The sequence below is a fragment of the Megascapheus bottae genome, chromosome 6 (assembly GCF_031878675.1).
Source record: "Megascapheus bottae isolate mThoBot1 chromosome 6, mThoBot2.hap1, whole genome shotgun sequence".
Lineage (NCBI taxonomy): Eukaryota > Metazoa > Chordata > Mammalia > Rodentia > Geomyidae > Megascapheus > Megascapheus bottae.
Window position 1 is genome coordinate 14478546 of NC_143514.1, and position 13828 is coordinate 14492373.

The 13828-nt window shown below is 36.4% G+C and overlaps 1 protein-coding gene across 2 annotated transcripts in view; it reads right to left on the reverse strand.

Annotated features, from left to right (window-relative positions):
* Positions 1-13828, reverse strand: part of Col11a1 (collagen type XI alpha 1 chain) — a 179037-nt gene that overhangs the window by 42640 nt on the left and 122569 nt on the right. For both annotated transcript variants that reach the window (XM_090333682.1, XM_090333683.1), the window contains 8 exons: positions 11432-11539; positions 8988-9095; positions 8663-8716; positions 5591-5644; positions 4942-5049; positions 3030-3083; positions 1800-1853; positions 150-203 (listed from right to left, as the gene is read on the reverse strand). In XM_090333682.1, coding sequence (XP_090189808.1) covers positions 150-203; positions 1800-1853; positions 3030-3083; positions 4942-5049; positions 5591-5644; positions 8663-8716; positions 8988-9095; positions 11432-11539 — 594 coding nt within the window. The remainder of the gene's footprint in view (positions 1-149; positions 204-1799; positions 1854-3029; positions 3084-4941; positions 5050-5590; positions 5645-8662; positions 8717-8987; positions 9096-11431; positions 11540-13828) is intronic.

Sequence of the window (13828 nt, forward strand, 5' to 3'; positions counted from 1 at the left end):
AACAACAGAATGGATGAGCTGTGAGTCTTAAGTATAAGTAAGATGCTTGGAACCACACTAATATTAGAAGCAAAACAGAATTTTCCTAGTCTTATTAAAAGCCCCTACTTTTTTTATGTTTCCTAGTGTATCATCCTTGAGTTCCTTACCTTCTGTCCAACACCACCAACGGAGCCAACAGACCCTGGAGGTCCTTGTGGTCCCTGAAGTGTAGAAAATAGAACATAGTTACCTTTATTTCTGTAGTGAAATATACCTAGTTGTTTCCCACAAATACAAATATGTGTATGTAAATTTGAGAAATGGTATAAAAGCAATGAATTATTATGTTCTCAAGTTTACTGGTGGTCAATGTTTGATTGCATTGCCTTTCAAATTAACTGGAACTATGAGCGTAAAATATGAGGTTTCCTGCATGCTCGGGATGTTACTCAGACTATAATTTGCACCTCTCTACCAATGTCATTCAGTGACACAGGATGCGTTTATAATAAATCAACATTGTGACTTCAGTTTTTAAAAAATTACAGAATCTATGTGAAAAGATCACTCCTTTAAAAGCTTTTAGTTTTTTAATTACTTCATGGGAAAGATACAAAAAAAATATTTTTAATTCAACTATTTCTAGGACTTTTTTTTTTTTTGCCAATCCTGGGTTTGAGCTCAGGGCCTGAGCACTGTCCTTGGACTTTCTCAAGGCTAGAGCTCTACCACTTGAGCCTCAGCACCATTTCTGGCTTGTTTCTATGTATGTGGCACCATGGAATCGAACCCAGGTCTTCGTGCATGCTACGCAAGCACTCTAACACTAAGCCAAACTCCCGGCCTTATTCCTAGGAATTTTGATTGAGTTTTGTCTTCCTGGAATTTAAATACAGGCATGAAAGAGCAATTAAAGCCAAGCCAAAAGAGACAGTGGCACAGACTCATTTATTATTATGCATACATGAAGTCAGAAGTAGAATAATCACCCAACTTAGAAATATCTTATTGATACTGCTTCTTCAAACTCTAAAACTCTGAATAATGTCAGACTGGGGCAATATCTTTTTAAATAATTGCAAATCCCCCAGACTGATAAGAAGTACAGTGAGTTACATATTACCTTAACATGTTTTGCTTTTTGGTTTTGTTTTGTTTTGTCAGTCATGAGGCTTGAACTCTGGGCCTGGGTGCCGTCCTGAGCTCTTCAGCTTAAGGCTACCGCCCTATCCCTTAAGCCACTGCACCACTCCTGGTTTAATGCCTCAGATCTCAGCCTCCTGAGTAGCTAGGATTATGGGCAGGAGCCACTGTGCCAAGCCTAATAAGTTTTATATGCTTCAAATACAGAAGGCAAGTTTTTGGATTAAAGCCTTAACAGAGATGTCATCTGTGAAGGAAGTTCAGACTATAGACCAAAGCTAGCACAGTTCAAGTAGTTATAAATCATTTCTTCATGTCACTATCAGAGATACTTGCTGAAGGAATTCAGCAATTGCTCAAATAGTTATTCCATGCAAGGTCCACACTAAGAATGCTTCTCTGAACAACATGATGCATTGTCATCCAAACAGTACAGGTAATATTGCTATTTTGCCAATGAAGCATGTCTACACTTGTATGACTAGCTCCTTAGAAGCCTGCAGAGCCCTGTAGAAAGAGATGGAGGGAGGAGATGATCTTTGAGTGTTCATCCACTTCTCACAATCAACAGTGCTGTAATTATCCCCTCCACACCTCAGAAAACATCTGCCCTGTTTAATACCAATACTTGAAAGAACTTCAGAAACGATTAGCAACTACTTCACAGTTCTTACATCAGCTCCATTTGGGCCTTGAGGGCCCCTCGGGCCAGGAGGACCAGGTGGGCCCTAGGAAAGATAAAAAAGATCACAAAGACATAACTCAGATGCATTTTTAAGATCTTCATTCCGTGTGGAAGTAAAATAGCAGTAGTTAAGACGGCAAATTCATAATCTATGAAGCATATCACTATGAAAGTCAATTTTGACAGAGAAAATCTTGTCTTACACACCATGGAAATTTGGAAATTTGCCTTTCAAAAGGGGAGGCAAAAAAAGCCTACTGATGATATAAGACTCAATGAACTTATAAGACAATAATCTGTTTTCTGTGTGTGTGTGTGTGTGTGTGTGTGTGTGTGTGTGTGTGTGTGTGTGTGTGAGAGAGAGAGAGAGAGAGAGAGAGAGAGAGAGAAAGAGTATCCTAGAGTTTGAACTCAGGGCCTGAGCACTGTCTCTGAGATTTTGTGCCCAAGCCGAGTCCCCTATAACTAGCAACACAGTTCTACTTGCAGCTTATTTTTTTTGCCAGTCCCAAGGCTTGAACTCAAGGCCTGAGCACTGTCTTCGGGCTTTCTCAAGTCTAGAGCTCTACCACTTAAGCCTCAGCACCACTTCTGGCTTTTTTCTATGTATGTGATACCAAGGAATTGAACCCGGTTCAAGTAGTAGGCAAGTACTCTACCAATAGGCCAAACTCCCAGCCTAACTTCCAGCTTCTTAGTGGTTATTTAAAGATGAGAATCTCATGGATTATCCTGCTCAGGCTGGCTTTGAACTGAAATCTTCAGATCTCAGCCTCCTAAATATCTAGGATTATAGGCCTGAGTCACTAGTGTCCAGTTACAAAGTTTTTTTTTTTATGTTCTATCAACATTCACTTTGGCAATTTTGATAGAGATCATCTATTCTTGTATAAATTCCTCAACAAAATCCAAATCTAAAGGCTGAAGACAGGGCAGGGGCAGCTGATTATGATAGCGCTGTCATAGAAATAAAAGCATCCATGGCATTATTTGAAGCATGTATGTATGGATGTATGTATGGATGTATGGATGGATGTATATAACATTACTCAGAAATAATAAACATATATAAATAGTTTCAATATTTAATATCTCCACACAAAGCTGGAGTAAGGTAAAAAATGGGGAGGGGTTGATACAAAGCCATCTTAATCTTTGGACTATTTATCTATATTGATAGTGTCTCTGGAAAATATGAGCAGTGTGAAAAGCCACTTACCATGGGGCCAACGTCACCATTTTCTCCTTTCTCACCAGGTGGGCCTGGAAGACCCTAAGAGAGTAGAAGAAAATTACTTGTAATTAAAAATGTGAGATATGCATGTCAGAAATCCTACTTGAGATACATAGATTGACAGAATTATGGTTTGAGGATATGTTAGTTGACAATTAATTTGGATCCATCTCAAAAAGTAAGTCAGCTGTAGTGAAACATACCTCTAAACTAATTAAAATATTGTATGGATTTATTAGGATGACAATAAGTAAATGCATAAATGGATCCTGAAATTTATGAAGATCTAGAAATTCAATTGTTTTTATAAATAAACTATAATGACATTGCTATAGTCATTGTCCAACTCTTCTCCCACCCACTTTGAACAGATGGCATTTCAAGAAGTAAGCAAAACTCTTCTGAAAAATAAATATTCAAATACAGTTGCAAGGCAAAAAAAAAAACTTGACGTGCTCTTCCTTGGAATCGTAAAGATTCACAAGATATAAAACTATGATTTTTCTGTTTCCTCTAGTTCTCCAACTCTGTTTTCTTTGTATCTAGTCACATGGGAATCGTGTGAGATGATGTGGGCTGGCATGTGCACAGCAGGCTGAACTTCTTAGCTGTGTATTCATAAGAAAGTCACTTTATTTATTCATGCTCACTACTCACTTGGTCTTCCTCATGCACAATTGTCTGTGTTTCCTCTTGTGTTTTCTATGTGATCTGTATCTATGTGATCTTATCCCTTCATTGGATACATAATCAGGTAATCAAGAGAAGGACATGGTAGTGGTTTTTAAGCATTTTTAAAAAATTGCTTGCAAATGACAGCAAGCCTTGCAAAACAAGCATTTCACACGTTTTTCGGAGCAGTACACTAGATTGCTTAATGGACAATTTGTAAAATGGTAAGTAATTGCTAATGTGGCATAAATGATATGCAGATACTGCATAAATGTTAAAATACATAACAGACATCATAGTGCATAATGTTTGTTTTACTCTTGCAGAAATCACCAGGTGGGTACAGAATAGCCAAATGGAAGGAGGGAAATCTAGATGTTTTCTGATTATTCAGGAATCAGAACACATTAAGTGCAAAAGCAACATGTAATGAGTACAGGTTCATGGCTGGAAAAGTCAGGGGAGGAGAGAAAGTGGGAGAAGGTGATATTGATCAAGATGCGTTGTAATGAAAATAAGCATGTTGAATTGAGGCCCCTTTTTTTCAATAACCTAAAGATAACATAGATAACTGGTCCCAAAATAATGGGGCCAGTGCCAGGTATATCTGAATAAAACCTTCCAAGCCTGTAGCATTTAATATTATTATTTTAATTTTAATTATTATTCTTTCCAAACCACCTCTATAAAGTATGCTAATTATTTTAATAGTAAGTTATTTTTTCAATCCTCAATTTACTGTTCTCTGCAAAACTACTTTCCCTATTACTGTTGACTAGCTGCTGTTCTGAGTTTGCCATTCCTCCAAATGCTTTTGAATTTTGTTGCATCTGAAGAAGTCCTACCTGCTCCTGATATGTTCCTAATAACTTAATTTTCAATTATCAAGGACCATAAGTTTATAATTCATTTTTGAAATAAAGCAGGAAGACAGATGTTACATGTACCCTAGAAACAAGAATGTGACCGACACATGTTCAGAGAAATTAATAAGACCTGATGTGGTATCAGAAACAATGTTGTAGACCTATGTATTCCTTGGATTAAATGATCTGCATACAATATACATGTATAGTAGATCTACTTCAGATGTCCATGTGTATGTACTATGGATGAGTATTGCTCTTTTACAAAGGATAGATTTGATGCATTTTACTACCACTAGGAAACCAGGTGTGAGGATTGTGTGAAAATGTTCAAACCAACTGTGCTATGAGCACCTTACCTGAAGACCAATGGGTCCAGGAGGGCCTGGGAAACCGCGAGCTCCTTCATCACCTTTTTGTCCAAACATGCCCTGTTGTCCTCTGGGACCTGGTTCACCATCGCCTCCCTGAAGAATAATAAGGAAACTTATCACATATGGAAAAGTCACTATGATATGCTATTATAAAAATGTGGCATTTTTGGTAAAAGGCGAGAGATTTATACAATCTGAAGAGAAAACAGGGTATAAAACATGGCATTTTTTAATGTACTCAAAGCCAATCTACTTGAGAAAGCCAAGTAAAAAACAGACTAAGTTTCTAGTACGTGCTACAAATTCTATCATTTCGTGCTTTGAAAACATTCTTTGGCCCTGTAATATAGTTGATTGTGATTTGTAAGCCAAGCAATTTTTTTAAAAAATAATTTTATATACAAAATATCATTCCGAGTTTAATTTCACATTTTTCTTCATATTATTGTGTTTATCAAATTTACTCGTATTATTTTTGTGTGGGTAGTTTATTAAATAATTTAAATAGGACTCATTGGTAAGCAGGTAAATGAAACAACTTCAGAGAAATGGACATGTTATATGATGGTTTATAAATGTATTCAAGAAGCTATAAGGACTTCTCTTTGTGGAATTAAGCAGAATGAATACTTACAGCAATTCCAGGGGCTCCCACAGGTCCCTGAAGACCTGGCGGACCAGGTGGGCCCTGTAATACAATAAATACCAGTATTTTATAAGTGAGGTCATAAAAAGTCTCAGCAAAATCAAACAACTCTTTCTTTCATCTTGACTCATTAACATCCACATATTCCGTTGGGAGAAAGGAACATTCACCAGCAGACTTTTCTAGTTGGAAAACCTTTGCAATGGACACTGTCTGAAATCATACACATATAATATACATAACTGCATTGATGTGCCAACACTAAGCAGCTTGAAGATTCACATTTGAAAATTTTCAAAATCTCAGACTTACTAATGACATAGGCATGCATCAGAAAGAGCACATGAAACACATTTGACCAGTATTTCTAAATGAATCTCAAGCTTCTAACCTGTCTATACCAGAAGTGAAATGTATGAAAATTAAGAATTTCTGTAATTGCACATATAAACTTAGTGTTATGTCTAAAGTCTACAGAATGACTTACTTTGAGAAATAATATACCAAAAGGCATCATAAATTAACTACGCATAAACATTTCTCTCAACTGCTTTTTTCTGACATTAATAACTGATCAAGCTCTATACAAATAGTCATTGCATTGGATTGCTCTTCATGATAGTTCCCTGTTTGAGTCAAGTATTTTTTTCTCTTTCTTTCTTCCTTTCTTTTTATTTTGTGGGTCATGGAGCTTGAACTCTGGGCCTGGGCGCTGTCCCTGTGTTCTTCAGCTCCTGAGTCACAGCCCCACTTTCCTTTTTCTAGTGATTAATTGGAGATCAGTCTCTTTTTCTTTAGTGCTGGGCTGTATTTGAACTGTGATTCTCACATCTCAGCCTCCTGAGTAGCTGGGATTACAGGTATGGGCCACTGTGCCTGCCTGGGTGCAGATTTTTTTTTTAAAGCAGGTGTCTATGGAACATGGAGAAGTACACAGAAGTCTTTCAGATTTCTGTACATTTGGGTCCTCCCATCACAGCTTGAAGATCTTACTTGAAGGCCACTTCGACTTGAACACTGAAGGTGTGGAACTGATACTTGATAAGGCTGCCCTCCCATCACTAACTGTAATGATAACAGCCACTACAATATTGGTCCTGTCTAGAGAAAAAATGTCTTTTCCTTCGATGCACTTTGCTAAAATGTTCCTGCTTTGGCTTTCTGGCTAAGCTCTTGCTGTTTACTCTGCTAAAACAATATCAGCAAGTACAGAAAAGGAAAGAGGAACTGTTTTGAGATAAGGTCTGCAGGCAAAAATAATATCTGAGAACTGATTACTTAAATACAGTCACTCAATCATACACAATAATAGGTTGTAAGAAAGAAAGAAAATCATTTTCGAACATGACTTTGCCAAGTGCAAAAGAGACTCTAATGAGGCAAGTAGCTTTTTATCTGTTCTGAAGGTATCTAAACAAAAATCTGAATGTGCTATTTGCTGAAATGGAATGTAGTAATTTATACCTAAGAGCAACTTCACTAGACAAATGCAGCTAGCTTTCTATAGACTGTTTTTTGCCCTGATTTTGCTGCATAAATCCAGAAATCACTGTTGCTACTTACTTGCTTAGGTTTTATCATACAGACTGGGAAAAAGTAATAGAAGAGCCTATTACAGGTTATATATTGCAATGGTTTGCAAGTGGTTTCTGTCTGTTGCTGTTTTTTTTCTTTAGTTAGAAAATCTTGTAAGATTTTTGTTTATTATTTCAGTCAAGAACACTGTTAGTTTTTACAAACATGTTTTTGCAAAGTGTTGTGTTCACAAATGCAGTTAACATGCAAGATGGGAGAAACTCATGCCTGGAAGTCTCATTACTCAGGAGGCTAAAATCTAAGCATTGAGGTTTCAAGCCAGCCTGGGCAACCAAACCTGAGAGCCTCTTCTTTCAGATATCCACCAAACAGCCAGAAGTGCAGCTGTTGCTTAGGTGATAGAGAACTACCCTTGAAAAAGGGAAGAGGACAGTGCCTAAGATCCGAGGTCAAGCCCCTAAATAAATAAACAGGCACTAAATAAAGAAATAATAAATAAACAGTAATTCCAACTCTAATAGGATGGGGAGGACAGATCTCAGGAAAGAATTGTAATTGTCTATTAGACTGCAATTGCTCATATATAAACTTCTGTATTACATAAAGCATAAGCAAGTAGAAGACATATTAATAGGTGTATTACCATGTGGAAACAAATTAACATGTGCAAACACTTAAAGAAAAGGAATGAAAGATTAAAGAACAAAATATTCCTAGTTCTTTAAAGAGTAGACATTTTTTAGGAAAAGCTAAAGTGAAGCATGTGAAATAGCATCATATAATTTAATATAAAAGAGAGGGAACTATTTTAAACATATACATATAAGTGGATAGACCCTGGTTTTTTTGTTTGCTTGCATTTTTTTTGCTAGTCCTGGGGCTTGAGCTCAGGGTCTGAGCACTGTCCTTGGGCTTTCTCAAAGCTAGCACTCTACCACTTGAGCCACTGTGACACTAGTTTTTTCTATGTATGTGGTACTAAGGAATCGAACCCTGGTCTTCGTGCATGCTAGGCAAGCACTTTACCACTAGGTCAAACTCCCAGCCCTAAAACCTATTTAATAATTAAGAAAAAAGCCCTAAATGTATGGAAAAACTCTCCATTTGAATAAAAATCAGAAATTATTTTGATACATTCATAATTTGCTAAAGAAAAATTCCAAAATAAGTATTTCTAGTGCACTAGAAATGTAAAAACACATGCCTGTATACATGTATATCACAATAGCAATAATTTCTTGGACATACACATGCATCTTATTTCTCAGAATCTTATGAAAAAAAGTCTATTTAATTATAGTATTAATTTGTTGTACTTGATCAGTTGGTAGGCAGCAATCTACCAACGTCATACTGTACTTTATTATACAGCTAGAAAGCCTCTTAGATGTGCACAGGGTTACGGATTATGTATTCATAAAGGTGAGGTAATAATATTTGACTAGGAATGTGAAAAGGGCTACAGGATATGCCGTGGATAAAGATGATAAATGTACCATGCCACCTACATAGGAGGAAACTTACATTCTCCCCTTTGTCACCTTTGCTGCCTTTCTGTCCTGGTTCACCAATTTCACCCTGTGTAGGAAAGATTTCAAGTTAATCTCTAGTATGTCATGTCAGTCTCTTCAACTGTCCTTTTTCCCATTTACATCCTACATACAATGTTATGAAAATGTAGAAACTCCTAACAACTAAATGGAAACTTATCAGTATATACGATTGTAGAAAACTTGGCAAAAAGAAAAAGAAAACCTTCTACTTTCATCTAATCTTCGAAAGATTACTTAGAAAGGGGGAAAAGAACTACATTTTCTTGAAGCATGTCATAGGAATAATGAACACAGACCTTATCTCCGTCTTCTCCTGGGGAGCCAGCAGGCCCGGCTGGCCCAGGGAGACCCACAGGACCTTGGACGCCATCTCTTCCTGCAGGGCCTTGGGGACCTTTCTCTCCCTGCATTGAGAACCCGAAAAGCTCATTAATTTGCTGTAAGAAACCCTTTCAAAGTGCAGTTTAGGGGGTGTCTGTGGAAATGATTTGGTGTTTAACAAAAGAAGTGCGATTTCTAAACACTGAATTTCTAATTAGAGCTGAATTATAGTTGAAGAAATACATATATTATTCTTTTTTTATTGTCGGGGTAGTGTATAGAGGGGTTACAGTTACATTAGCCAATAGTAGACGCATTAGAAATATATATAGTATTCTTTAATGAATTCTTTACAAATTTTATCATTTTTGAATGATTTTTTATTTCTGGAAGAGCAGTAGTATGACTTGAATTCAGAGTCTTGCCTAGCTTTTAAGCTCAACGCAAGTATTCTACCAATGGAGCCACACTTTCACTTCTGGCTTTTTGCTGGTTAACAGGTAGGCTAGCTTCACACTACTGTGCTCAGGTCTCAGCCTCTGAGTAGCTAGGATTAAAGGCATGAGACACTGACACACATTGATTTTATCTTTTCAAACCTGATTTTCTGGAAAGTTGGATCTGTATAATTAATGATGATTCACAAATCCTCTCAAGAAGAAAGAAATATTCACTCTCTACTATTTTTATCAGTCAATATAGTAGTTGTAGTAAGTTTTAGCTCCCTATGCAGACCTGCATGCAAGAGTATGTAATCTGCTAGATAATTTAGGGATTTTGACTAAACCATCTGTATTGAAATGAGTCATTTATGTGCACAATTTGACTTGGGTTTGCCACTTTTTCTAAGTCTATGCCTGCTGATAATTGCATACCATTTTTATTGCACAAGCCATTCAGAGAAAGTCCATTCAGAGAAAGTGAAATCCAGAACGCATATTTAGGAAGGTGTTAAGTTCATCCACCTCACTCCTTCTCAATTTCTCCTTGCCATGAGTGGCTCTGATAGGACAAGGCCACTTGATTTTAAACTCAGTAGTCTTCAGATGTGATTGCAGAAACATTTCTTTTTTTTTTTTTTTTTTTTTTTTTTTGCCAGTACTGGGCTTGAGGTCAGGGCCTGAGCACTGCCCTTGAGCTTTCCTCAAGGCTAGAATTCTACCACTTGAGCCACAGCACCACTTCTGGTTTTTTCTATGTATGTGGTACCGAGGAATCGAACCTGGGTCTTTGTGAATGGTAGGCATGCACTCTACCAGTATGCCAAACTCCTGGCTGAGAAACATTTCTATTCATTAGAAATTACTCAGTCTCTTTTATTGTGTAACAGCAACACAATCGAATACTGTCACAGAGTAATGAGAGAAAATACACAGTGAACTCAGTGTACATGCTAGAGATGAACTGTAACAAATTATCATACATTTTTCTAAATGTTAGCTTATATTAGTTCCCAATTGGAGAAATCTGTTACTTTCCACACATATTTACTATATATGTATGTATGTGGTGTGCATGTATATGTATACACTTACTATATATGTATGCATATATATTCCAATTTTAACCCCTTTCATTCTGTCTCTCCACATCTCAAAACAATGAAAATGATTTCAACTATTATATCGCTCTTTTTTCATAGTTCTAAAGAATTTGTTCAACTTCTTTTGCTAAGAGTTTAATTGTATGTGTCAGCCAATTGTACATGCTAAAATTTACAATATACAAAAGTACTGAATTTATGTTTTCGTATATTATAGACAGACAGCACTATTTAAATCTACATGTACTGAAAGAGTCTTGGAGGACAAGAGATGGGTTTTGAAAACAATAAATAAATGAGCACCACTAAACTGAAGGCAAAAACACAGACTAAAGAGAGCTCCCTGCTCTACTTCCAAACAATCCTGCAAACCTGGGTGACAAAAGTCCAAAATTATTGAAATATATAATTTTAAAATCTAATAATCACAGCATGAAATAATTGATCAGGTGTTTTCTGGGTCACATGAGAACAAAGTTCAAACTACAGGAAAAAAATAGCAGCTCCTTTCTTCTGGACACATTTATGGACTAAGCCAGACATTTTTCACAGCTCCCCTTATATAAAGTAGGAAGATATAGTTTTAATCAAAAACTCCCAGTTTTATTTCTAAAAAGGAGCAAAATGAGAAGCTCTTTACACAGATAATATTCAACTCCCCCCCCAGATATTAGAGCCTCATAAAATGTGCAAAAATGTCATCTCATTTAATTGAATTTGAAACTTTATTATAAATATAAAAGGAGTTGTTTTTTATATCCCAGGCACATACTCAAAGAGAAAGCAGTGAGGTATGAAGAGCTAATATTCCTGAATAAAATGTAATAACTTCTGCAGGGCAGTAATATTATATATTTTCTCCAAAACATTACTTACTGGAGCACCTTTCTCTCCGGCTGGACCAGGGGGACCTTGGGGTCCTGGTCGCCCTGGCAACCCAATGGGCCCTGCTGAGCCAGCTGATCCGCGTTCCCCAGGGGAACCCTAGAAACCAGGGGAAACAAAGACATACTGTGTTACTAGTAATGGAAAATAAGACATGCTTAAAGGTTACTTATCTATCCATGGAAACTTACAACCTAGCACAAATTATATAAAAGACAATGCTGGATATCAAAATGAACAATGAAACCACTTTGTGGGGAGAGGGGGATGAAGGTGGATCCTGAGTCTGTACCTAAGATGTTTTTGTCCATAGCTAGTTCTCTACCACTTTAGCCACAGTTTTACTTCTGGCTTTTTAATGTTTTATTTGGTTATAAGAATTACATAGGCTTTTCTACCAGGGCTGTCCTTGAATGGCGATTCTCAGATCTCAGACTCATGAATAACACCCGCTATTTGAGAGATGAATTCCTAGTTCACATATTAAATGTAGATGGTGAGGTAGGGGAGAGTTGATGAAATGAAATGTACTTCAGTATGTATGAACCTTTAATATTTCATAGATGTTATCATTACAAATGTGTGCTCATGATTGTGAATATACTTCTTAAAACATGCATCCAATGTCTTTTTAGAGTTTTCTTTTATTACTAGGGATTAACAGAACATTTACTTTAAAATTGCCAGATGAAAACTTCTAAATTTAGAATATGAGTTCATAAAGTCTCAAGTATAATCGTTTTTTTTTAACCTATTGAAGAACTGAAGTTTAAAAATCTAGACTTTGGATTTTTTGTCAGAGAATAGGTTTCTAATTTATCTTGGTTTCTAGACATTTTTTTGCCAGTCTTTGGGCACTGTCCTTGGACACTTTTTGCTCACTTGATCCACAGTACTACTTCCAGCTTTTTCTGAGTATGTAGTACCAAGGAATCGAACCCAGGACTTTGTGCATGCTAGGCAAGCACTCTACCACTAGGTTAAATTCCCGGCCCTCTTTAGACATTTTGATCTTCTAAGTAGCTGTAAATTAATAAACTTTAAGTCTGTGTGTGTGTGTGTGTGTGTGTGTGTGTGTGTGTGTGTTCTGGGTTTGGAACTTTGACTAAAGGCTTGAACACTGTTTCTTGATTTTTTTTGTTTTTTTTGTTTTTTTTTCTAATCTTAGGGTTTGAACTCAAGGTCTGGCCACTGCACCTGAGTGTTTTTGTGCTCAAGAGTAACCCTTTACCACTTGAGCCATAGTGCTTCTGGCTTTTTCTGAGTACTTTATCACAAATAAAATCTCTGCCCTGGCTGGCTTCAAACCACAATCCTCAGATCTCAGCCTCTTGAGTAGCTAGTATTACAGGCCTAGGCCATCAACAAGCTAACTTCTTAGCTTTTCCATTCAAGGCTGATTCACTTCCGGTTTTTTACAGTTTAATTGGAGAAGAGTCTCAGATTTCTTTGCCTATGTTGGCTTGCAAGTGGAATGCTCAAATCTCATCCTCTTGAGTATCTAGGGTTACAGACATAGTCATTGGCAACCAGCTTTAACTCATTTAAGAATATATTTAATGTAAAGTGCTTATTTCTTCGGTAATCTTGTGGATATTGTCTGTAGGGTCACATTTATTTGTGGAAACATTTTAAGAAAAGATACAAGAATAAAAGAAAATTCATAAATATCTTTACTAGGTTATATAGTACTTGAGAAGGTCAATTATTTCCAAGTTTATTTAATCAAATGAAACATCATATTGCTTTGTACTATATTCCTGGAAGGGTGATTAAGTCATGCGTTATATTATTTCCTGATAGAATGAAATTTACAAATTAGTTCCACATCAGCTCTGTTGGAAAATATGAATAATAGTATTTTTAATAAACTAACTAGAGGTATCATTTCAAAACTCAGAGGTTATTGGTAAACAGGGAAAATATACGTTAGCACTTACTTACAAATGTTTTCTCTATGTTGAAAAAAATGTTATTAGAAAACCATGACTTTGTTCTCACATTATCATTGCCTAAAGGACTAATTACATATGAATGGAAGAAACATGGTAATAATGTCAACAATTTATATTTACATAACGCCTTACAACTTACAAATTGATCTTCATCATTGTGTCATTTGAGTCTCATAAATGATCCAGCGAACTAATCACACAGTTGTAGCAGCTCAATTTCACACATGAATGACCTGTGGCTCCCACAAGTTAACTACATTATCATGTAACAAGTTGAAGGAACCCTATCCTTGAAATCTACAGAACACTTTCTCTAAAATGCCTTGCCCACTTACCACACTTTTATAAGGGCATCAAGAAATTCTTTAAATTTACAACTATTAAATTTCATTGGCCAATTAACATATTAGAAGTAGATGAGGAATTAATTTGC